Genomic DNA, 23,086 nt, shown 5'->3' with positions numbered 1-23,086 from the left:
CGGTCGCGTCCATGTTTGTCAGCGTATGTCATTCCATTGATCAGCAGCAAACCCTCTAGTCCAGACCCGACCATCCAGGGTTTTGGTGGAACGCTATTGCCATCTATTGGCGGATTATTAAAACAGCAGTTTGAAGGGCAAGCAACCCCAGGCTAACACAGTGCTGTGTTTGTAGCACAGCAGAAATGATAATGACAAGAACTCAAAAGGATAACATTTTTACATGGCAAAGCCATAGAAAAAATTGCACCAACTTTACTGATGTAACAGGAATGTTAAAAGTGAAAGTCAGCACTTTGCAAAAGAATCAATGAAGCTATATGAACCAAAGAAATACCACGTACGGTGTGAGGCCTTGGACGGGCGTTTAACGGAATGCTTTATTATTATTATTATTATTATTATTAGTAGTAGTAGTAGTAGTAGTAGTAGTAATTATCGTTACTGTTGTCGTCGTTATTATGGCGAAGAAAACAGAATAAAAGGGGGGATGATGTGGCGTATAGATGTAAAATGAATATAAAAAATTCACCGTTTTTCTTTACATTACAGTATTGGCATTTAGCAGACGCCACATTATTCAGAGCCACTTACATAGCCTATAGGTTACTTTTTTTTTTTTTTTTTTTTTACAATTTTATCCATTTATACATTTACTGAGGCAATGGTGGGTTCCTTCCACAAGGGTACGACAGCAGTTTCACCGTGTGTGTGTGTGTGTGTGTGTTTTAAAGCAAACTTAAGCAACTTTTCTTACAACACTGGTTTTCCCAGCACAGGTACAACAAAGGCAGCTCGAGACGACCGCAAGGGAAAGGAGATACCAATTAAGCAGCCGGTTTCCGGCGGGCCTTTGTGTGCAGGGTAGGCCGGGCTGAGAAACAAATGGGGGCTCGGTTCTGGAAACTGCCTAATTGTGTCTGGACGGCCATAAACTAATTAAACGTGGAATTCCAGACAGTGCTGCAGACCATGCGTTTTATTGCGCTCTCTCTGGAAGGCCTTTGAAGTTTCGTCCATCTGCGGTGCGGCGCGTCACAACAACCGGCTCTTGCTGAGGTACAGGCCGCTTCAAGCTGCTGCATGCAAACGCAGACATTGATACGCATGGTTCCATTTTCGAGTGAAGGCAGCGTCTTACATGTGTGCGTTGTGAGTTTACTTCGTTTGTCGTTATGGTGAGCCGTGGTCAATCCGAGTCGCCGTTGGGTTACTATATTTACAGAAATACACACGCTAAATTACTTCAAGCTTCGGTTTTCGTGCTTTCAACGTCTCTGAGCGCCGCGTACTCTCGCCCGCCAGCTCTTTGCACCCCATAAACGCTTATAGCGGTAATTGTCTTTTATGGCTGTATACAGCTAACAACGTCCTGCCAGCGCGCGCAGCTCCGTGCTTCGTCCTGTTTGTCCTAAATCCGAACGCATAGGGTCATTTCCCGGCAGGTCCGCCATGAGTAAGAATACCCGCACATCAAGAATGTGTATGTATTTCTGTATATGTACGAGCATATATTTCCCTCGCTTAGTCCTCTTAAATGAATCCAAATTTAAATGTGTCAGTGCATACCCACTGTAGAAATGGTTCACATATAAAATACAGCCTATGTAAGTCGCTCTGGAGAAGAGCGTCTGCTAAATGCCAATGATGTAAGGTAAGGCCTAAATATTTAAGGAAAATAGTCGCAAATAATTCTGGAGGTTTTATTTGTCAACTTTATATTTTCTGCTTAAGTTTACTTTTTAAAAAGTAATAAAGAGAGTTTTAAAAAGTTGTCTTCAACACTTTTCGATAGTTCCAGATATGGAGAGATCAAATTAATTTCGATCCTCATAAAACAATCCCATTTCTTCTCACAGACCGGGAATCAGCAACGCAAAAGCAGCCATTTTCGTATTCTAATATCACGTAAACATGGTCGTGTGTTCGCATTCGGTGAAATATATACAGGTATGTTGTAAGAGGTAAATATAGGCCCAATTATTCCAACCCAGCACGAGCCAGATATGTTTGCAGGTAGCCTACCCTTCCTTTTTATTTATAAATAACGTACAAACTCCAGTTGAGAACAGCTTGGTCAACAGACCACGAGGTATTAATCACAGAATAGGTACACGTTTTTTTAACAAAAAAATTCCCTCTTCCAGACTTTTGCTTCCGTAAGCACATTTACACGTATTTAATACAGCTAACCATCTATTTTGTCAATTACATGCATTAATGCATGTAGGTAGCTGACATACAATAGGTAGTCAACAAATGAATACATAGTTTCATAATTACATAATTTCAAACACGTTCTCCATTTAATAATATGTGCATTTTAAAATGCCGTAGAAACTCATGCGTTCAAATTCAGAATGTCACCTTCCTTCCACCATGGTATGTCATTTCTGGTGTCCATTAATTAGAGTTAACACTATCACATAACAAACGAACCTGAGGTACATATAAACTACAGAACAAAATTAACACATTTCTAATAGACGAAGTCCAGTCATAAGCTAGCACAAAGCCTACAGATACAAGATTCTCAAGTACGGCGGAAGAACAAGGCCGCGTCCTTTCAGCTCCACAAAACGAACACTGTTTTTGGTACAAACTGAATTTGTGCAACACAAGGTAGCTTCATATGAGGACGAAGGATCTTAGATCGACGAACAGACATGAACATGCGGTCATATTGCGGTTTCTCTCGTATTTCTGAAACAGGTGATACAGTCTCAAAAAAGAATACAGAGGTGAACGGAAATTAATATCAGGAAACATGAAAAATAATCCAGTGCGGATTTGTTATTATTATTATTTTCTCATTTCGTGATATTCAATCATCTTTCGGTCCATCTTTGTTGGATTTTTTCATCTTCATTCTGCGGTTCTGAAACCAGATTTTGACTTGTCGTTCAGTGAGATTAAGAAGTCTCGCCACCTCGTATCTGCGCTCTCTCGTCAGGTACATATTAAACAGAAACTCTTTTTCCAGCTCGAGGATTTGATGCTTAGAATACGGACAGCGCTTTTTTCTCGTGGACCTCGCGTGCAGCCAGTTGGACACCGGATTATCTGAAAGAAAAGGGTTCGGGAGCGTGAGCTGGACCCGTTGATCCCATTGCTGCTATTTCTAATTCATTTCCCATTAGAAAATATGTGTCTAATAACAAATTTGGAGTTCATACTGTTGTCTGAACTAATTAATCATATCCTCAGTAAGGAAAATGGCATAACGGTGGAAATGGTCTCGCTTTTTAACAAATTTTCGTGCTAAACTGAGTTTACTATAAGATATAGCTATATTTAGATGACCGCTCAGTTAGGATAGGTAAAATATAAACTGTCCCGGACGTCCGGGGCAGTACCGCAAGCGGATCGCGGGACAGTAGCACAGCCGAACCAGCGCACGGTAGCGGAACGTGGGAGAGGGTGCACTTACTTGGATCCGTGTCTGTTTTCTCCTCGTTTGTGTGTGCGAGTGGGGACTGGTCGGGCAGCGTGTTCTTGTCCACGGGTGAGAGTGTCGTGCTGTCAGCTGCTCCGTTCGGGGTCTCGGGTTTGATGGCGTAGTGCTGGTTCGACGGTAATCCAGTTAGAGGCAAAGATCCGGAGAATGGCTCCAGCAACCAAGACTGCATGTAAGGCGCATCCGAGTCCCCCTCTGGACCCTGGGGGTGCGCGTACTGCTGGTACACGGAGGGCACGCCGCTTGGAGCCTGAGTCGGCACAGAGCTCCAGGACGGGCCGAATATAGACGGTTTGGTCTGGAAAGAACAGGGCCCGAGCTCGGCGTGGTCATGGAGCGCGGGCGGCCGCGCTCTCTGCTGTCCGGGACCCGCGGGGTATCTGGGTCCTCGGTACTCGGTCTCGGTGAGGACGAGGGAGTCTGCGTAGTAACTACTCAGTGTTCCTGGCGTCGACATGGTAAATACACCGTCGCATACACGCACACACACAGACACACAAACACGCGCACGCACGCACTGTACTATGGTCACAAAATAACAATCTGTAGAAATCAAGTGGCAACTTGGCCCGACAAAGAACTACAGTCGGCTAATAAGTTGAACGTTGCCTGCCATTCGATTGGGTGACATGCACACGTGATCCTTAAGACAGAACAATACGGAATAAATCAGTCCGCTCACTATTATAAATGGCCACCGTTTCCCTCCTAACGTTTTACAACGAGGCCATGTGTTTTTATGCGGAGAGATATTATTTGATATGTACAATGAAGCTGATTGTAAACCGGTGCTTCTGAGAATTATAATATTGGAAAGCCCTGCGAGGGACTACTTCACAGTTCCTTTCGCAGTCGATCGGGGTATTTCTCTACTGAATTAATTATTTCTGATGATGCCTTAATGACCGTAGGACTGGACGATGCTACTTTTAAACTATTTCAACGTATTATCTGATTATAATTACATTCTGTAAATATATAGCTTTATCTGAACATTGAAATGAATATAGGCTTTGTCAGAGTAATTTACAACGGACTGTGGCAAAGAACAACGAAATAATAACGAATTTGTAAATTTCTATCAAAATAATGTGCTTTCATTGCCATTGTTTTGTTCTGCTTTTTTCTTTGACTTCAGAGGTTTTCCGCGTCCAAAAATAAAGCTGGAAACGGAGCTGCAGGTTTACAGCAGAAAAACGGAGAAATAAAACACTGACGCCCATCCTCACGTGCACGCAGCTGCGTGCTTATACGAGTACGTTAATACAATCAGAACTTTATTCATCAGAATTTATGCATGCAAAACAAAAAATACATGCTCAATATAATAATGATGATGCATAGATAAAACAGCCTACAATATTATTGCTGTTATTATTATTATTATTGTTGTTGTTGTTAATAGTAGTAGAGGTAGTAGTAGTAGTAGTACTATTATTGTTGTTGTTATGATTATTGTTATTATTATTGTTGTTTTTGTTAATAACAATATGCAGCACGACACCACTACTATAAGCATTACTACTGCTACTAATAATGAAAGCTATGGTTCATGGCACTTGAACCACATTAAAAATAGTTTCATATTTCCGAGGTAAAAGCACTGTGGTATAATCATTAGCACGAACTGTTTCACTATATTTAAAGCTGAAGCCTTTCCTCTCAATGTTTGGGATAAAAATAAAATGTATAATTTATTTGTTCTCAATTTATTATGTTCTCAATTTACCTGCTGTTTATCATCAGTCATACATTTTGTATAGTTGTGTTAATTTGCACAAAACACAATTTTAACAAACATAAAAAACTTGTGAGGAATGTGTCCTTACATGAGTGAAAAGAAAAAAAAAACTCGTTCACGTCGACCGTTCAAGGGCGCGATTTTTACCTGTAAGAAATGAAGCTATCGTCGTTGTGTCCCGCCTGATAGTATAGTTTAGTACAGTAGTATAATGCTTCATATTTAAAAGCAACAACACCAAGCAGTATTTTACAGATTCCACTAAAATAAACTGCAATTAATATTTGACTAAAGAAAATTCGGTAAAACAGAATATAAAATGTTTCTAATATATAACATATACTGAATGGGGGAATAAAGAAAAAAGTCTTAAATCCATCTTCTAGGATTTTCATGGAATGCCTACAATAATTACCCTCTCCTTAGTGCGCCAAATTATATATATAAAAAAATCATTCATCAGTGAGATGTTGTCTCGCCTGAGCTCCGACGAGAAAAGGCAAGAATTTCTAAAAATCAAATTCGCAACTAAAATTGAATTAAATAACATGCAAGTATTTATATATAATCAGAATGATCCTTGTACAAGACTAAGGCTATTAAAACGTCCTGAAGTAGAGTCTGAAATCTGAACGCGAAATTCCGCAGTTCCCGCGCGTTATTTTATTGTCATGTAATAAACTGGAACCTGGACCAACACCCCGAAGAGCTTGGGGCAATTTATTTCAAAACTTTTGTACTTAGGTGAAGTAGCAGCTCGTGGGAAAAACGCTAAGGAAGGAAACGAAACAATAAGCAATCCTGAATTACAAACTTCTTTTCGCAAAACTTCATCAGACTGCTCTCGGAGTCTTGTCCGCGCTCCTGTCCGTATTCTGACATAGAGAGATGAGCAGCTGTAGATTTTACATTCACAATAATTCGGAAAGTCGTCTGCGCTTCTGCGCAGGTCTACTCTCTTGGTAGGGTAGCACCCTATTAAAAAGTAAACTAAAAGGGAAGCCGACGGCTCTGTGGTTGTAAAGTGAAGTTGGGGGTTATAGCAGGACTTCGGTTTACCACGGGGCCTATTTACTTCTTTTTGCTGCTGATAACATCCCGTCTGTCCGACCTAAATATCGCCATAAAGCCCTTCACTTCCTTTGTGTTCGGCCTATTGAGCTGAGGACGCATCCGGCGCTCTGCTTACGCGCCGCTGAGGTCGCTGTTGCGCGCAGCTCCGGTCAGACTGCAGTGATCATAACCGAGGACTTGCCTCTGTCCCGCCTCAGAACCGCACTTTCTGCTGAATTCCAAGTCCACCGCCTCCCCCACCTACCTTTTAAAGTCTAAACCTTTACACTGAGCGTAAGTGTTTTCAAGACCAGTTCAAAATAAAGCGGACCCACTTCGCCCGACCAGTGAATGCGTTGCCGGAAAACCGTTTCTACAATTCTCGGGCGTTGCGTTGAATTTAACTGGGGCAATGAAGGCAGTTTCGTGTTGTAGAGGTAGAAACGGAGCCCAACAACATGAAACTACCTAAACCACTCGACAGTCCATTCGAACCCTGGCGACAAACAAACACGGCCACATCCCCAAACTTCTTTTAAAAATTGCATTGATTTTGTTTGCTGTGTTTGAAATAAACTTGCTGTTTAGGCCCAAATTAGAAACATTAGGCCTACGCAAGGTCTCTGTAAGACGGGTAAGATAAACACTTTTAAACATTTTTAGCATCTATAATTCTAACACCAGATGACTTACCGCGCTGTAATCATGGCGTAAGTTCGACACTTTGTCACTTTGTTCGAGTTCTTCCCTCCCGAGGACCGACGGCGACCGAACAGATTTCCTATTTTAGCTGAATCATATTTGCTTCCTCTCCGACTGCGCCGCTTTCACTCGACTGAAGCCAGTCCTTCAGGACAGCAACAATCCTCTTATACCAGCGAGTCATAAAACTCTTCAAAAGCCGGCAAACCTTCCAGCACTGTGTCGTAGACTAGTTATGGCTGCCTAGGTAATATTTAAATTGGTTGCGAGCTCAATTGCAAAGATGCCAAAAAAGGTCAAAAAAATAAATATGAAAATATGGAAATTAGCTAAAATAAGAAGAAAAATGGGTAGGGATTCCCTCTCTTTCTCTTCTTCTCTAAATTATATATATATATATATATATATATATATATATAGAGAGAGAGAGAGAGAGAGAGAGAGAGAGAGAGAGAGAGATCTGCAATATTAATATTTTACACGATACGAAAAGGAAACAGACGGGCTCTTCAGTGCCGATAATTTATTAATAACGCAATACACAAAACATTAACCACTCAATAAAACAGAGGCCTGTTTGTGTTTATACAATAAGAGTTTAACACAATTTTTACACAATAATAAAAACGATTCTATGAGTTTTTCACAGTGACGGATTACACGTCTGCCTCTGAATGGCATGAAAGGATAAAATTCACTTTTTCATTTTACACTCAGAGTTTCGCTTGGAGGCGAAGAGTTATTACAAATATATGTACAGTCTCACAAAACAGGTTTGGCAGGAGTATCGACATCAGTTAGCTTTCAGATTAAAATAGGAAAGCCGAGCACATTCCCTCCACGAGACAATTCATTTGCGCAGATGATATATTAAGAGTTCAGTGTAATGCTTAAAAAAGCTCGTTTTTTAAATCATGCAGACCTCTCACTTTGAACAGAAATTTGTCTAATCTATCAATATACCTAACGCCGAAATGTATAAATCCAGGTTTCGTTCTGAAGAATGAATATTGGCTCTTTCTGTTGTAAGCTCGGATCTGTGATCTAGAAGAGTCCGTTTGTTTTTCATAGTCCTTCAGATCATTTTTGCTCACGAAAAAATATTTTAGCAAAACAGACACAAAATATCAATGATAATCCAAGACGAACAAACTAACAGCGACAAAGAAAACGCAACAGAAACACGAGCCTGAGATCAATCTAAAAAGATCGCCGCATCGACAGCAGCCTACATACATATGCAAAGTACGGAAGGTCTCCTCATCCGGATGTGCAGCACACAAACGTGACGGTAAAAGTCAAAGACCGCTCAGGTGCATTTTATCACGAGAAAGAGAAGTTGGTCGTAAGCTCCCGAATTCGGTTTTCCCGGTTCATTTTCTTCAGTTTCATTCGCCGGTTCTGAAACCAGATTTTGACTTGTCTGTCGGTAAGGTGGACGGACCGACTGATCTCTAGGCGACGCTCGCGAGTCAGGTACATGTTGAAGAGAAACTCCTTCTCGAGCTCCAGGGTTTGGTGCTTGGTGTAGGGGCAACGTTTCTTCCGGCCGCTTTTTGCTGTAAGCCAGTTGGCTGTATTTTCATTTTTTAAATCTCCTAAAGAAAATGATAAAATAAATATGCTTAAACTTTACAATGCAGAAACCAAAATTAGTTGTTAATTGTTAATGCTTCTATATACCCGTACACACTGATAAATATTTGGAGCTAGCTTGACACAGTTTTAGATTTTGGTTTCAAAATGATTAAAATATTTCAAAATGTTTAATATGTTTAAATTCGAATCAGACAACGACCCTATTTATTTTTTCTTGATGTGTTAAATTCCTCACAGCAGTAATCCATTTAAATGTATTTTGTAAATAACCCATATATTCCAAAGAGGCCTACACTGTGTAGTAATTGATGAATGTAACTGTTTTAATGACAAAAATAAACGTGTGAGGAGACCTGGGAGCCACTTTCATTTATTTGGGTTCACTGTGAAAATTTTGACTTCTCTGTGACTTCCATAACACATTTTCAGTATGGATTTTAAACATGCTATGCATATGTGGTGTGTGTGTGTGTGAGTGTGTGTGTGTGTGTGTGCATATATTCTATTAAATCTATGAAATGTACAAATCACTATTAATGCCATTGCTTATGCCGCACTTAAGACCACCAAACATCCCGAAGAATAGCAAGGAGTAGTAAATGTTTACAGCGGGAGTGAACGCCCCTGCATACTGTAACAACAAAATTGAGAGGGTCGTTGAAGCACTGCCTGCCGACATACCTGCCCCAGCACGCGCTGAGAACAGATGTCATTCGCGCACCTTTAAGATGGTGAAATACTCACTTTTAGCGGGCTTCTCTCTTTTCTCTTTCTCGGTTTCAGGTGGACCCGGAGAAGACGACTCGTCGGACGAGGACACTCGGGTCTCCTCCTCTCTTTGCAGCGCCCGTGCTATGCTTGTGGAGGACGCCTCTTCGCTCCCCTTCCTGTCCGTCTCTGGGGATGGTGGGGTGTCGAAGCGAATCGGGGGTTGCAGGCCAAAGCGGAACGGATTCGAAGGATCGCCGTGATAAACCTTAGAATGTGTTTGAGTTTGTGACAGCCGGAAATAGCCAGGTACAGGAACTGTAGCGCTGTCACTGACTGCGCACGAGCCTGAAGTTAGCCTGGTGTAGGAGAGGTCTTCCGCGGTTGACGGTTTTGAACGCTTCTGCGACTCGTAGAGGCAGTATGCATTCTCTTCCTTAATGTTCGGAGAAAAGGAGCACGGGGTAACCTGCTGGCTCGCGGGCTGATCCATTCGGCACGCCCTCGAGCCATCCAGCCACATCTCCATCCCGGACATGTAGTGGCTGGACGCGGGAACCATAGTTTGGGAACTGGTCTCGTTCCGTTTCGCCAGTCCTGGAAAAAACCCACAATTCGGTAGTCCGTAGGGCAGCTCCGCGGCGGGGGGCGCGCACACGCCGTTCCCTTGGTAGTACGCGCCACTGCTTTCGGTTCTGGCGCTGATCAAGGAATCCACTAAAAATGCGCTTCCAGCCGGGCTTTCGGAACATGACATTGTTGTGGTGTAATTTGGCGAAGGGAGAAGATAGCCCTTCCCGGCTGACATTTCTTGTGCAAAACATGCTGAATATGATTAGAGATACCCCTACGACACTCTGCAACCTGAAAGCCAATTGAAACTCTTGAAGATGGAAAGCCCCACCCCCTAGAAGCCACGTAACAACACTGGGTCACATCCATCACAGGCGTAGGTAAAAATGAGACCACAAAATCAGTGCACTTCTATTTAGTCACTTTAATCTAAGGCATAAACTTTATATGGACGAGAAAACGCCTGTAGCCTACGTGTATAAAAAGTGCGAGGGAGTGCGTGCGCGGGCGCGTGGGGCCTACGTAGCATTTCAGTCTCAAACTGTTTCAGCAATGTTTAAAGATGGAAGTCATAAAACTGACCCACATCAAATCAGTTTTATGACTTGTTTCTCTACCCGCGTTCCTACCAAATATCCGTGTTTAACTTCTCGTGTTGCCCGTTGATGAAGCTGCGGAGGCAGATGCTGTAATATCTTCATGTGGCACCTTTCCTGGGTGGGCAAAACCATGCGCCTCAGAATAATTCATAAGTGGTCTAATAAGTAAGATGGCATAATCTTGGCGACAGCATCGCCTGCTTCTTACTTCTTGCGCAATATTGGTTACAACGAAAATCCTACAGGTTATCCTGCCCCCGTTTGGCACTGAATTCCGCGGCGCCAGCTCCATCCATTGCGCTTTTTGAAGAAGGCCTGAAAGTGCGGCTTCGGACAGAACAGTGTAATACACTTTAGGCTGGCAGGTTGCTACATTTTACCTTACTTTAGGATCCTGTGGTAAACCGGTCCAATTTACACCTTTTCCCTAAGCGACCTGACAATACGTTTTCTCTCCGTGGCAGGTAGGCTACCCAAAAATCAGCATTTCATCTCTGAGGACAAAACAACTTTCTTGCATCAACGAAATGATGAAAGAAATGCTTAATCAGTGTTTGTTTCTTGATTTATTTTTTAAAAGGATGCAGTTGTTATCAATAGTTACTCCTTGTATTGAAATGTATACCAAAATCGTGAACTCAGTTACGGACCGAAAATGAAACCATCACCCAAACAGCCAGGCCACGGACCCCGGGCAAACGCAGCAACAACACCGTGGAATATATGAATGGGTTTACGGTCTAAATTTATATTGAGGTTCACCTGTGGCCATTATTTCTCTTTCTTATATGAAATTAAAACATGACATTAAGGAAAATAATACAAAACTAATCTGATTCTTCATTTCAAATTTCACCAAAAGATTTCAAATTTATTGTAATCTTTAAGATGGACTCGGTAAAATCAAGCAGCATTACACCAAACAGAACGATTATAAAGCATAAACTAATAAATAATTTATCATTTTTTCTTACCGAAATAAAATAGTGTTTATTTATTTATTTGCACTGTCTGAACGCGCATCAGTAGGCCGGTGCTGAATCACCCCGCGGCAGCTATGAAATCTGGTATTATTTCCCCTTCACCCACTGTCTCCTGTTTTTAAATAAAATGTACATTTTAATATTTTAAACTCAGTAAAACTCGTGCACTCATTTTCAGTTTACCATTCAGCTAAAAAATTATAAACCCCTTTCAGTACCTGTCGGCTGTCATCAATAGCCTTTGTGCGCGAGCAGGCCACATTCAGTTTGAACTGAACCACATGCACGCATTAAGTACTGAAATTATTTTTTAAACTATGTTGTGAATTCCTACGGTGAAAATGCTCCTAGTAATTTTTGTTGTGCTATTTCCTAATTATAGATTTTAAAAATCTTACCAAACACTTAGCAGAAACCCGCTGGTGTTCGTCAGTAATTACAGTAACTCCTCGGCTGATGTTGGAATTGATCAGTCTTGCTCTGTGATACGCAGAACAGAGTGCATTTTAGTGGAGATCGCCAGGTCAGTGCACCCCGCCTCGCGCCGTGGGCTGTGCGGCATCAGAACAGAACCGAAGGGGATGAAAACGCAGCTGAGGGCAACGCGGAAGGGCAGCAGGGGCGTGCATTACAGCTGAAAGCGAGGACACTGCTTTTTACTAACAACAGCTTCATATAGGTTATTAATATAGTAAACGCATTTCCATTATAGATACAAATATAATATTGGTTATTATATTTACACACATACCGATTCTTAAATAGAGCAGTCTACAAATCCAAGCGCATTTTACACTCGAAATCACCGTGCGAATATCTCAACGCAGTTCCTACTCACAGGGCGTCTCTTTGTTCAGCTCTGAAATAAATAGCTGGGGCCTGCTTTAGAGGTATCGAGTTCGTCGTTAGAAGCGTCGTTACGTTCAATAATGTGGCGTTTTATCACATCCAGAGGAAGCTTTTATTTTTCACAGGAGACAGAGGCCCACGCGCACAGTGTTATCCATGATTTCCGGCACAGCTCTTTAGTAAAAGTGATATTGCAATGTGATATCATATTTATGAGACAACCGCGATAATTATTTTTCATCCGAGATTTGAAAAAATCTTCTAAAATATTTTTTATTCCTGGCTACAATTGTTCTCAAAACAAAACATAATACCATAGCTCTTTCTAGGGAGAAAGGTTAGAAAGAATGCTCTTCGTTGGCGTAGGTGAAACCAAAAGAACCCCAAAGCCATTACTTTAAGCCAGTACATTTTGTAAAAACGTTCAATACATCATCGAAAATAAACAAGTAAAATTATGTTTATGGCCTGCATGTGTTGAGAAGCTTAAAATTTATTTATTATCTTTTTTAACACAAAGCTTGGCTCTACGCCCATGAAAGTACACAATATTTGTGTACTTTTGAAATAAGTATAAAGTTAATATTTTGGAGACATGAAACACATCTAACCTTTACTCTCCCGGATTTCAGGATTATAGGAGCTTATGTATAACGGGTGTCGTCCACAGGCTTTGATTTCCTTTCAAAGCTGCGAGCGCCATGCCGTCATGGCTAACATTGCATTCGATACGGCCTCAGCGTTTCCCTGGCGCAATAAATTCATACAACTAGTCACTATAAAGGACTTCAAAATCACGTTTATTGAATAAACCACCGCCCACATCGGTTTAGCAGTTCTGGCCCAAACACATGGTTAAGAATGATTAGAGGAATTACATTGCAAGGGAGCGTTACCTGTGTGTATTTGGGTCACACAACGGCGCTCAGTGGGTCTTTGAGGTTTTAGGGCGATCCGTTTTTACATCCACGACAATGACATTGATCGAAAGAGCGCCGCCCAGTGGAGAAACGCGGGATGAGCGTTACTGACGATTCCAGCGAGACGCCTGAAAGCTCACTCACAGGGGAAGTCAGGGCGGCAAGCGGACGGCTTTCTAGCGTTTCTGCTGCTGTTGTAGACTCCTTAGTAACAGTTAATAACCTTGGTTCTCAGACGGTTTATTGCACTGCGCTCCAGTTCTACAAATGCTCCAGACACAGCCGGCTTTTATGGCCGAGTTACTGGGGCAGCAGAGAGGATGTGCCGTAATTACGTCGGGATTCCAGAGACGCTGAAAGGATGCGCCCGGACCGGACTATGGCGGAGTGCAGCAATCATAAACTTCAGGCCTTCTTTGTTTGTTGTTCTTTTGACTGTCATATGCACGCGAGTACGGTGCTGCCGCCCATAAACAGCGAGTAATAACAGCAAGCAAGCTGGTGTTCATGAAGGGATATCTGGATAAAATGGCATTTCAAAACAGCGCAACGAAGTTTACGTCACGCGCACAGGCAAACCAGAAAAGGGAGACCAAAAAAAAAAAGAGATTTCACCAGTCGAAACAAATCAAGAAGTTCAACGCCAACGACTAAAACAGACACAACAAAACACAAACAGTGCCAGGGATGCTGCGCCTCGTGGTGTAAAAATAAGATGAAAACAAATCTCAAACACATTTTAATGAATTAAAACGACTCCTCGTTGTGTGATCGCAAAGACTAGAAAATATATCAGCCGATATCAACCGAAGTGGCCTCTAATGAAAAGCAGAAAATATAATACATAGAGTGTATGAGCAGATAAATAAACCAATTCTCAGAGTTTTAGGTGACAGTTTCGCCATAAGGAAGTTTATTGTGTAATTTTAAATATAGCAGATATTTAAACTTAAGGCCAATCGCATATTTTAAAATCCTCTCCCTTCCCTTGAGGCTCTCTAACGTCACTTTCTTGTTTTGTATGTAAAATACCTCCGCACGTTCGGGAAGACCGGGGCAAAGCTTGTGTTGTGGTTTCCCAGCGTACAGTTTTACAAACCACATTCCGTTAGAATAAAAAAAATATATATGGAGTGGATGTTTTCGAACATTTCAAAATTACCAATAATGTCAATGTTCCCATTCCAGATAAACAAGAATACTCAACAACATCCTTGACAGACGGAGCACAAGGCCGTTGGAAATACCATTGTCACAATCAGGCCGAATTTCCAACGGCATGATATATTAATAAGATAAATACATGAATTCTTATTAGAATGGTCACCCCATTTTAGCATAATTTAACACAGCGAGGCTCAATGTTCATTGGGTGTGTAAATGCGCATCACAGCGCATTCAGTAATTTCTGGAAAATATGCGTATATATAGAAATTTGTTGTTCTTGTCGTGCCTTCTCTCTTTTTTTACTATTCTATGGTGGAAATAAGGACATCAAAAGCTTGGAAGTATCCCTTCATTTGTGGGTAAATCTGTGTTGATCGATACTACAGTAACAGGCGGCTGCCTGACTGACGCGGACAGGGTTTAGAGCTTATAACACTGCACACCAACACCTCTGTCTGTTTTTTGGCAGTACAAACTTTACTTGGTTTAAAACGGTACAGGTTTGGACATGTTAAACGCTGGTGAACTGAATGCATAAATAGACCTGAAACGGTTTACAGTGTGTTCACCTCTCACGCGCTGTGTGTTCGGTCACACCGAAGTCCACCGAGTTTCGCCAGAAATTTGGTATTTTCCTGCAGCCAACGCAAACACACGTATTGATTTAAATAAAAAAAAAATAGTAATAAAATAAAACATGGCGTTCTCTAATAATGAAATGAAATCCATTCAGTCACTAACTATGTAGAGTGTGGCGTCAGTAAATACATAACCGTAAGACAATGGGAATCCAGGTAACTTCGTACTAAATGTACAAATGACGTCCGAGTGTCTTCTTCATAATGCTGTGTATGGCTTATGCCTGTCCGCATCCTCGAACTTGAAATTAACCTTTGAGATCCAGAGCTGTCGTGACATGTGGGAACGCGCAAGTCCACAGCCGCTCCGGTCCTAGAGCAGCGGGTTCGAGCTGTAATACTGTAAACGGTCTCTGTTTAGCTTCTTCTCCTTCATCCGCCGGTTCTGGAACCAGATCTTGACCTGGCGGTCGGTGAGATTTAGCATTCGCGAGAGCTGCAGTCGCTTTTCTTTATTTATGTAGACGCTGAAAAAGAACTCCCGCTCCAGCTCGCGGATCTGGTATTTTGAATAGGGGCATCTCTTTTTCCGCGTTCTCTGACCACCTAAAACAGAAGACAGACCATTAAACGTGTAGGGAAAAGAAAAATAACAAATAATAACCCTTGAATCCTTTTAGTATAGTTTTGTCATTTCGCACTTTATGTAATAACCCAATTGTAAGCCATTTTCATGAATACGGAATCCACTGACAAAACAATTATTACACATTAATGCCAAAAATATGAACATTATTATTGTTTTAACACAAATGGCACACATACATTATGCCAACATTAACAATGTGATAATAACTGTATGCGTAACATGATAATAAATGTATGTGTGCTATCTGAACATCGCAAATAAATCAGTGAGTTAATAATTGTTTAGGCAAAACAATGGATCCTAACAGTCCATAACTCACATGGTATTAGCAGTTTTGTTTCGAATAGAATAGCCTAACACTGCAATATGTTTCATTTTATCATTCCGGTCTTATCAACAGCTTGTTTCACTGCGAGAATAGAACGACAGAATAAAATCATTTTGGGCTAAAGCGCTTTTGAATTTCACACTCAGCGTGCTTTTCAGAGCCCGCTGTAATAAAATCACCATCTCTTATTACATGCAAGCCGATTTCATAAAACCGTCTGTAATATACATTCGTTTTTGTAAATCGAAATATTGTTAAGCAACAATCTGATGTTCTGACGCGCATTATTACTGCAGTTTGCGAGCAATGCGCCATTCTTAAAAGTTCCGAATAAAAACAGTGGCCTGATGTTTTTCACGGCCAATTTCAACTCCATTCACGTGACCCTGGAGTTTAAAACAAAGTATTGTTGGGGAAATCTTACAGCCCCTCCATAAACCTTATATGCTTATAAAACAGCATATAAAATTTTTAACAGCAGTGCGCTAGATTGCAAACTTTCCCTCATAACCAAGGCGCTGTCTTAATACGTACTGGCGCTGCAAGATTTCTCCTCATTGTTGCCGGAAGAGGCCTCCGGGCTGCTGCTCTCCTCTCCTCGCTCTCTCCCGTCAGCCTCGCTGCACGGCCCGGGCTCCGGCGGAGCGGCCAGTCTGTCAGCGTTTTTATCCCCTGAGAAGTCGCTGGAGGGATTCTCCGCATTTCCGTACGCCGTGTCGAAAAACTGGTCGAAGACTTGCGGCAGCACCCCGTTCCTGCCCACGCCGCCGTAGAAACTGGACGTGGAGTTGGAGCTGGTGTGGTAGACCGGGCTGCTCTTAGCGAACATTTCCCCCACGGTGGTCGGAGGAGGCAAGCAGTCCCTGTGGACCCCGTCCTCGGCGGAGTAGCAGTGGGGCAAATTCCCCCTGTGGTGCCATTTGCTGGAGGCGTCAATGGCATAGTCTCTGAAGGTTAGCTCTCTCACGGGCTGGACCTGCGGCAGGTTGGAAGAGTAAGAGTACGTCATGGGGCGCGAGGACGGGGTCTGGGTGAAAAAAGAGGGCAGGCTGGAGAAGTCTGCCCCCGACACGTAGTACGTGCAACTGGGCAAATACATGTTCGAACCAACAGGGACCCGCTCGTCAAAATCCATCATTCCTCTAGCTGGGGCTCCTCGGAATGGCAGCGCGTGACATGGTTCTCCAGTGCCGCTGCTCGTGCCTCTTTGAAGCAGATCCGCGGAGCAGAAATTTTGAGACGCGAGCTGACGTGGAGATCCATCTCCATCCATTCCAGAGAGACGTGGGTCACGTGACTGGGGGGCAGAAATTGACAGATTTCTGTGCGCGAGCGGTGCGCTGCCTGCGTGTTTGCATGCGGAGGCACAGCGTGTGTGTAACGCCTCTCACCGCCTGCTCAGAAAACAGGCATTTTAGGTTTCTCTTCATCGGTCTTGTTAAACTTCAAAAACAAAACAAAACAAAGTCAGGAAATCCCTACTTTTGAAGGTTATTGTACACATGTTTTATTGTCCCCCAAGACTGAAGAAACACAAAACTCACATTTCCAGTGCTTTTATCCATTATAAATACGCAAATGTCTATTTTTGCAATATCCATGTTTTCAGTGCCAGAACGAATTTGGGAAATTGGGGTGTTGTGCTCAGAAAGACGGACATATCCAAAAACACAGCACGTGCAGGGGCTTTTTACGTCCTTGTGTTATGCGTTACGCAGAGACACAGCTTTCTGTAAAAAGGACAATATCTATATTCCCATCAAAATGATAAAATAGCCATTAACATGCGGCGCATAAAGTACCTGCCGGCAGCGTAAATCCCCCTAAAGAACACAGTATTATGAGCGTGGAGACGGAATAAATAATAAATGTATTTATTCAACACAGACTGACAATTTTTAAAGCGACCAGGCCCATTTTCAAGTTAAGATGGACAGGTTTATATTTTTGTCAACGTCACCTAGGCTGCGTTCGACATTAGGGAAACTGAACAATGGAAACTCACTTAAAACTATTAGTTTAATAAGTTAATGAGAGCAGCAACAACATAAAAAGAATAGACACAATGGAAGGCCTGGCTGTAGACGCCTGTCAGAACCGAATCCTCCAAACAATCACACAGATGTAATACGTGTATGCGATATGGACATTTTACTATATTTCCAATGTGTTGGTGGAGTTATTGCAAATTGCTTTGGTAGAAGGATAGCATATTGTATTTTTAAAATTTTGTCAATTTGATAATATTTGATACACAACACAATTAAATGTATATTTTCACAATATGAACCAACCTATGTCGGAAATATTTTCATCATGGTTAACCTCAGCTCATTGAACTTTAAAATGAGTTATGCGTGTATATTATTTCCATTATAAAAGCGTACTGTCTAAACAAAACGTCAGATGTTGTGATCTTTCAAGCCCGATGATGCCGAACAGAATTCATTTACACCGTTTATAAATATAAGAGGTGATCATAGCTGGTCTACACCACGGAATGTCAAATAACAGTGACCGCAAACATAAGGAAAGCGTGTTTTGAAACATGAATATCAAAAACAAATGAAAAGAAAAAAATAAAGGCATCCTAGTCATTTCAGAAGTGGGCGGCTATGTTTAAATTAGACATGCGATTGCAATTTTAATAATATACATTGACGTTTACACAACAAGTACTTGCAAAAATTAATTCAGTAATTCCAAAAAACGAACCTCTAAACTACTATCCGGCAACTACACCGGTGATTTAAAATGTCAAATTATTTTCGCTGCGAGCCTTGGAGTTTAAGCCCTTAATTGCAGATACTCTACGGATCCCTTTGTCCTTTTTCTCTCTGCTTTAAATAAACCGTCGCCTCTGCGTGTGGATTCGTGAGGCGGGATAAGGCTGGGTCATTAAAAAGACCTCAGTGAGACGGAGTGAATTAGTGCACCGCGACTGATGGAAATGAACGACCTGAGCAGGGGTCTGTACCGCGGGGTCTCCGCCTGCACCGCTGCGCTCCACACTAAACCCTTTATAGGCCCGAGCGTCGCGGAGGCTGAGCGGACGAAATCGACTTAATACAACCACTTCATTCGCAGAGTAATAGTGTTAAATATAAATTGAAACGCTGTTCAAAACCACTTATAAGTAATCCTGGGTCGACCTAACCTCGCTTGGAGCTTTCATGTTTAGAACACAAGCAGGTCTGAGCCATCGCGGCGACACGCTCCGCCTCTACGTCAATTCAGACAAATTCTAGCACTTGTGTTAGGCTTTTAAACTGTAATTGAACGCAGGGTGTCCACGAAAACCAAAACCAGCTAGAGACTGACCCGCGGGTTTATAGCGCTTTTGCTAATCAACCGCGGTTTTCTTCCCATGCAGAAAAGGCAAGACAAAAGTGACCACGCGAGATCAGAAGACACCACCTACATTGACAGTCATACTGTCTGACGAAATCAGGGGTCAGAAGGCACCTTCGAGTGAGGCAGACACAGGGAAGCAGGTAAGAATTTTGAACACACACTCAGAACGCTGCCATATTAATCTTACTGCACATTTTGTCTCCTAAAATTATACGGATTAGAGACACGCCGTAATATATCAAACACAGAGATTATTTTACAGCGTCTTGAGCAACACTTGTTATTATGTACCCTCATTGTATGCGGTTAAAAGACTGAAAAATCTTTGGTTCCTTTCGAGCTGTGCAGGGCTAGCTGCTTCCGGCGCTCTTTAGTTTTTTGAAGGCGGCTGCATCCGCGCATAAACATCCCCCCGCGCTGAAGCTCTGTCAATGAGGTAGACTTCAAGTTCGGGGGAGGGAGAGGGTCGCGGCTACAAAAGACCACAGACGCCATTTGGGGCACAGAGATGCCCGGGTGAAGTTTACCTGATTACTAATTCATTTTATACTTCGCACGACTCTGTGTCTGAGCAAACAGCGTCAAAGAGGACAAGACGGCTTGAAACGTTCAAGATCAACGATGGCGTTAGCTGTCTCCCCGATATGGGCAAGGTCTTTGATGAACTTCAACTTTCCACTCACCACGGGACTACTGCTGCCTTTTCGTTGTCATTTTCCACAGAAACTTACACATTGAAAATAACTACATTGAAAATTTTGTCAACACAAACTTAACAGGACTTGGGAGAATAATAATCGTTAAGTAACCGTAGTTCACATTTACAGCGTGGTGTGGTGTTCAGTTTTTTACCTGTTGTCGAGGAAAGAATTTGGAAACGATTCCTATCCCAACTGTAACATTAAAAATATTACAAGAACATTCCTATTCGTGTTTATCTTTCTTTCTAAATATGCACAGTCCATTTATCTGAGTGACTGCTCCGTGCATGAACTGACCCTTATTTTACTAAAATGCTAATAATTACACTTCATTCATATTTAAATACTCTGTCACTAAACTCTTGCCTACAGCGCTGAACATTTTTGATGGCGGAAAAAAGACAAGCGATTTTTCATCATTGCCTTTGAGCGTGGTATTATGTAGTTTGGGGAGATGGGCCAATGATTTTTTAAAAAGTGTTTTCAAAACTGCTTACTTTGGCTACTCGGCTATATTTCCGTTTAGGCTCAATTATTATATTATTGTTTTCTTCTCATTTTCATAGTACATTCTGCTCCAGTGTTCGCCATGAACCAGGTAAGTGAACCACCGACTGTATCTATTGTCTTTACAGGGTTCACCCGTGTTATTAAAAGTAGGTGCACATAAATAAACAGATGCTGGATATCGCATCTATGTTACATTAAGTGTAATTACAAAGGCACTTATAGCCTACACCGTCATACGGACTCTATTGAAGGTTTAGGCTAACAATCGAATGGCTGGGAAATATTTTTTAGACGTAAATATCTTTTGAGGGAGCGGAAATGTTGATGTAATTATATAGTGTAGTCACTGTGCTAGTTTACTGCGCAGTGTCGGATGAAACCACAGCGGATGGGACAAAAGTCTGGCACATTCCGCTCCGGGAAATGGCACATTTCAAAGCAAGCTGAATGTTTAGTGTATGCAAAATTTGAAAGTGTTCTACTAGCAGTTCATTTTATATCGAATTCATCGTGAAAATTACTGAAACGTAATATATAATCAAATTCTGTATGGCGGTTTTTGTTATAGAATTCCCCCCTTTCCAATATATATGCACAGGTTAATGAAATATTTACGTCCAGGCCTACTAATGTGGCGTGTTTGGAACATTCTGTGTTCTGTGGAACATTCTGTGTTCTGTGGAACATTCTGTGTTCTGTGGAACATTCTACTCTCTGCAGCAGAGCGCTTTTGAACTTGAATGTAATTCTTTCACTGCTGCAGAGTAACTGGCCTTTATCAAGTCAGTTATGGAAATGAGGAAGGGGCGTCGGGCCATTTTGCCATCTAGGTGCCGCAGTTAACCCTACGTCTGTCTTTGCAAACATTATTTCTTTGCATGTGCGTCTTAACTCCCCATCTTTGCAGGTGGGGAGAGCAGAAAGAAGACCGACGGTTCAGACACCCCTCGCCCGAACAGAACCCGCAGAAGAGCAGCGAAGCGGCTCAACTTCACGGTCAAAATGGAAGACTTAAAATATGGTGAATGGCGTTAACCAGGACGGCCTGCGATCACCGGGACTGTCGCGAGGAGTGAGACGCCAGACAGGCTGGCACTAGGCCCCGCCATGGTCGCGCAGCAACAGCGCGGGACGTTTAGGTTTTACCTCATCGTTCAGCTGCACGTGAATTTAGCAGAGGGAATTGCTTATTTTAGTCGCACGCAGTGGCTCTGATAATGTACATAAACCGATTTGTAACAGTTTATTTCCACAGATATTAGCCCAAAGGTTTCAAAGGCATATAAAGGCAAAGCCGATATTACCTTACGTAAGAATCCACATATATGTATATATTTATATATATGAATGCGTTTGTGTGTATGTTGGTAAGGTAGGGCCTAGGAAGGAATGGTAAGTTACGTTAGGTGGAGGAATTGAATTATTGTTATCGTAGTTGTGTTCCCACAATACATGTATTTATCCGGCTGATAGAACCCAGTTCCTTCAGTTAGATTACTGTGGTGTTGTGTGGTGTACTATGGCGCGCCAAGTTGTAGACGAAAAATTCCCATCACTAGTAAAAAAAAATCGTCAATTTATTTAATTTTTATTGTTGGAAATGGATAAAATGACTGAACAATGGCAAACGCTGGTAAAACACAGATGCGGGGCGAGGACAGATTTATAAGGTGTGGAAGTTTTCTCTTGGCTGCAGCTGAAACTAGGATTCAGATGGATCAGGTATTTCACAGAAAATTACTTTCAGTCAGGAGAAAAATATTACAGATATATTATTATATATTATTACAACTCTTATTTTATATCGCATGTATCCAAAAGAAACAGTAATGAAGATATTATGATCATGGTCAGTTTTCACTTTTGTCACATTTAACTTTGAGGTTTATTTGGTTTTCATTTATTGTTAAGGTGCACGCGCCGGGGCTGAACAACGAGGTTCATTTTCACTTAAACTTGTGGTTTCTTTTCCCATTTATTAGTACGAACTACAAAAAATCCACTGTTGATCTTCAGACGATCACCTACATGGAAAATGACTGCGCTTCACTGTGCATGTATGATTAGCTTGCATATGAAATTGGTTTAGACGCTGCAGGTGACGTTAAGAGCACGCCAGTGAAAACGTAACAAAGGAAGCCATGGCGAATTACCAAACAATATGTCAAATTATCAGTTATCAGTTTTATGCACACAGTTTTATTTACACATTGTAACTTAGCAAATATCTTTATGTGTTTATATAAAATATGAACACACTTCAAAACGGATTTTGGTAAGCAGCACGGTCAACCTTTTGCTATTTAATTTTCAATTTCAAAATTTACCTTTTCAGTACTGTTGGCGACGTTGATTTAGCCGGCCATCCATAGACAGGAATTTAAGACAAAGCAGTCTAATCCCGATATGATTCACATAACATCTATCTGCAAAATATTTCATTTCGTCGAATATACGTGTATATAGTGTAAATGAATACGTATAAAGTCAGAAAAGGGATTATTAATGTTGTTGATTCTGAACTGAGGTCTTATGAAAAGTATGTATATAGCGAGTCGCACCGCTGGGAATCTTTATAAAATTCTCATTAATAGACATTGCAGGGTAAATCTGCA

General features: G+C 41.7%; 3 protein-coding genes across 3 annotated transcripts; all 3 read right to left on the bottom strand.

The window, feature by feature from the left end:
• Nucleotides 1-2,394: 2,394 nt before the first annotated feature.
• On the bottom strand, nt 2,395-4,013 carry hoxa9a (homeobox A9a). The gene is made up of 2 exons (XM_036515675.1): nt 3,431-4,013; nt 2,395-3,063 (listed from the first exon to the last, which is right to left on the bottom strand). Exons 1-2 carry the CDS (start codon nt 3,912-3,914, stop codon nt 2,825-2,827), a joined length of 723 nt encoding a protein of 240 aa, XP_036371568.1. The 5' UTR covers nt 3,915-4,013; the 3' UTR covers nt 2,395-2,824.
• Nucleotides 4,014-8,276: 4,263 nt separating this feature from the next.
• On the bottom strand, nt 8,277-10,170 carry LOC118796573 (homeobox protein Hox-A10-like). Its single transcript, XM_036555537.1, has 2 exons — nt 9,297-10,170; nt 8,277-8,551 (listed from the first exon to the last, which is right to left on the bottom strand). Exons 1-2 carry the CDS (start codon nt 10,066-10,068, stop codon nt 8,277-8,279), a joined length of 1,047 nt encoding a protein of 348 aa, XP_036411430.1. The 5' UTR covers nt 10,069-10,170.
• A 5,132-nt stretch (nt 10,171-15,302) lies between these two features.
• hoxa11a (homeobox A11a) lies at nt 15,303-17,044 on the bottom strand. Its single transcript, XM_036555539.1, has 2 exons — nt 16,441-17,044; nt 15,303-15,535 (listed from the first exon to the last, which is right to left on the bottom strand). Exons 1-2 carry the CDS (start codon nt 17,042-17,044, stop codon nt 15,303-15,305), a joined length of 837 nt encoding a protein of 278 aa, XP_036411432.1.
• Between the last annotated feature and the right edge of the window lie 6,042 nt (nt 17,045-23,086).

This window comes from Megalops cyprinoides, chromosome 21, assembly GCF_013368585.1.
Source record: "Megalops cyprinoides isolate fMegCyp1 chromosome 21, fMegCyp1.pri, whole genome shotgun sequence".
NCBI lineage: Eukaryota > Metazoa > Chordata > Actinopteri > Elopiformes > Megalopidae > Megalops > Megalops cyprinoides.
The sequence above is the reverse complement of the archived record's forward strand: the minus strand, read 5'-3'. Positions and strand labels throughout refer to the sequence as shown.

What these genes read in the sequence shown, in the direction of transcription:
- hoxa11a (XM_036555539.1), bottom strand. Translation starts at nt 17,044, where the DNA reads ATGATGGATTTTGACGAGCGGGTCCCTGTTGGTTCGAACATGTATTTG. An exon ending in GGAGAAATCTTGCAGCGCCA is followed by an intron (nt 15,536 to 16,440) that starts GTACGTATTAAG and finishes CTTCTGTTTTAG; the next exon opens with GTGGTCAGAGAACGCGGAAA.
- LOC118796573 (XM_036555537.1), bottom strand. Translation starts at nt 10,068, where the DNA reads ATGTCAGCCGGGAAGGGCTATCTTCTCCCTTCGCCAAATTACACCACA. An exon ending in AAGAGAGAAGCCCGCTAAAA is followed by an intron (nt 8,552 to 9,296) that starts GTGAGTATTTCA and finishes CATTTTCTTTAG; the next exon opens with GAGATTTAAAAAATGAAAAT.
- hoxa9a (XM_036515675.1), bottom strand. Translation starts at nt 3,914, where the DNA reads ATGTCGACGCCAGGAACACTGAGTAGTTACTACGCAGACTCCCTCGTC. An exon ending in GAAAACAGACACGGATCCAA is followed by an intron (nt 3,064 to 3,430) that starts GTAAGTGCACCC and finishes CTTTTCTTTCAG; the next exon opens with ATAATCCGGTGTCCAACTGG.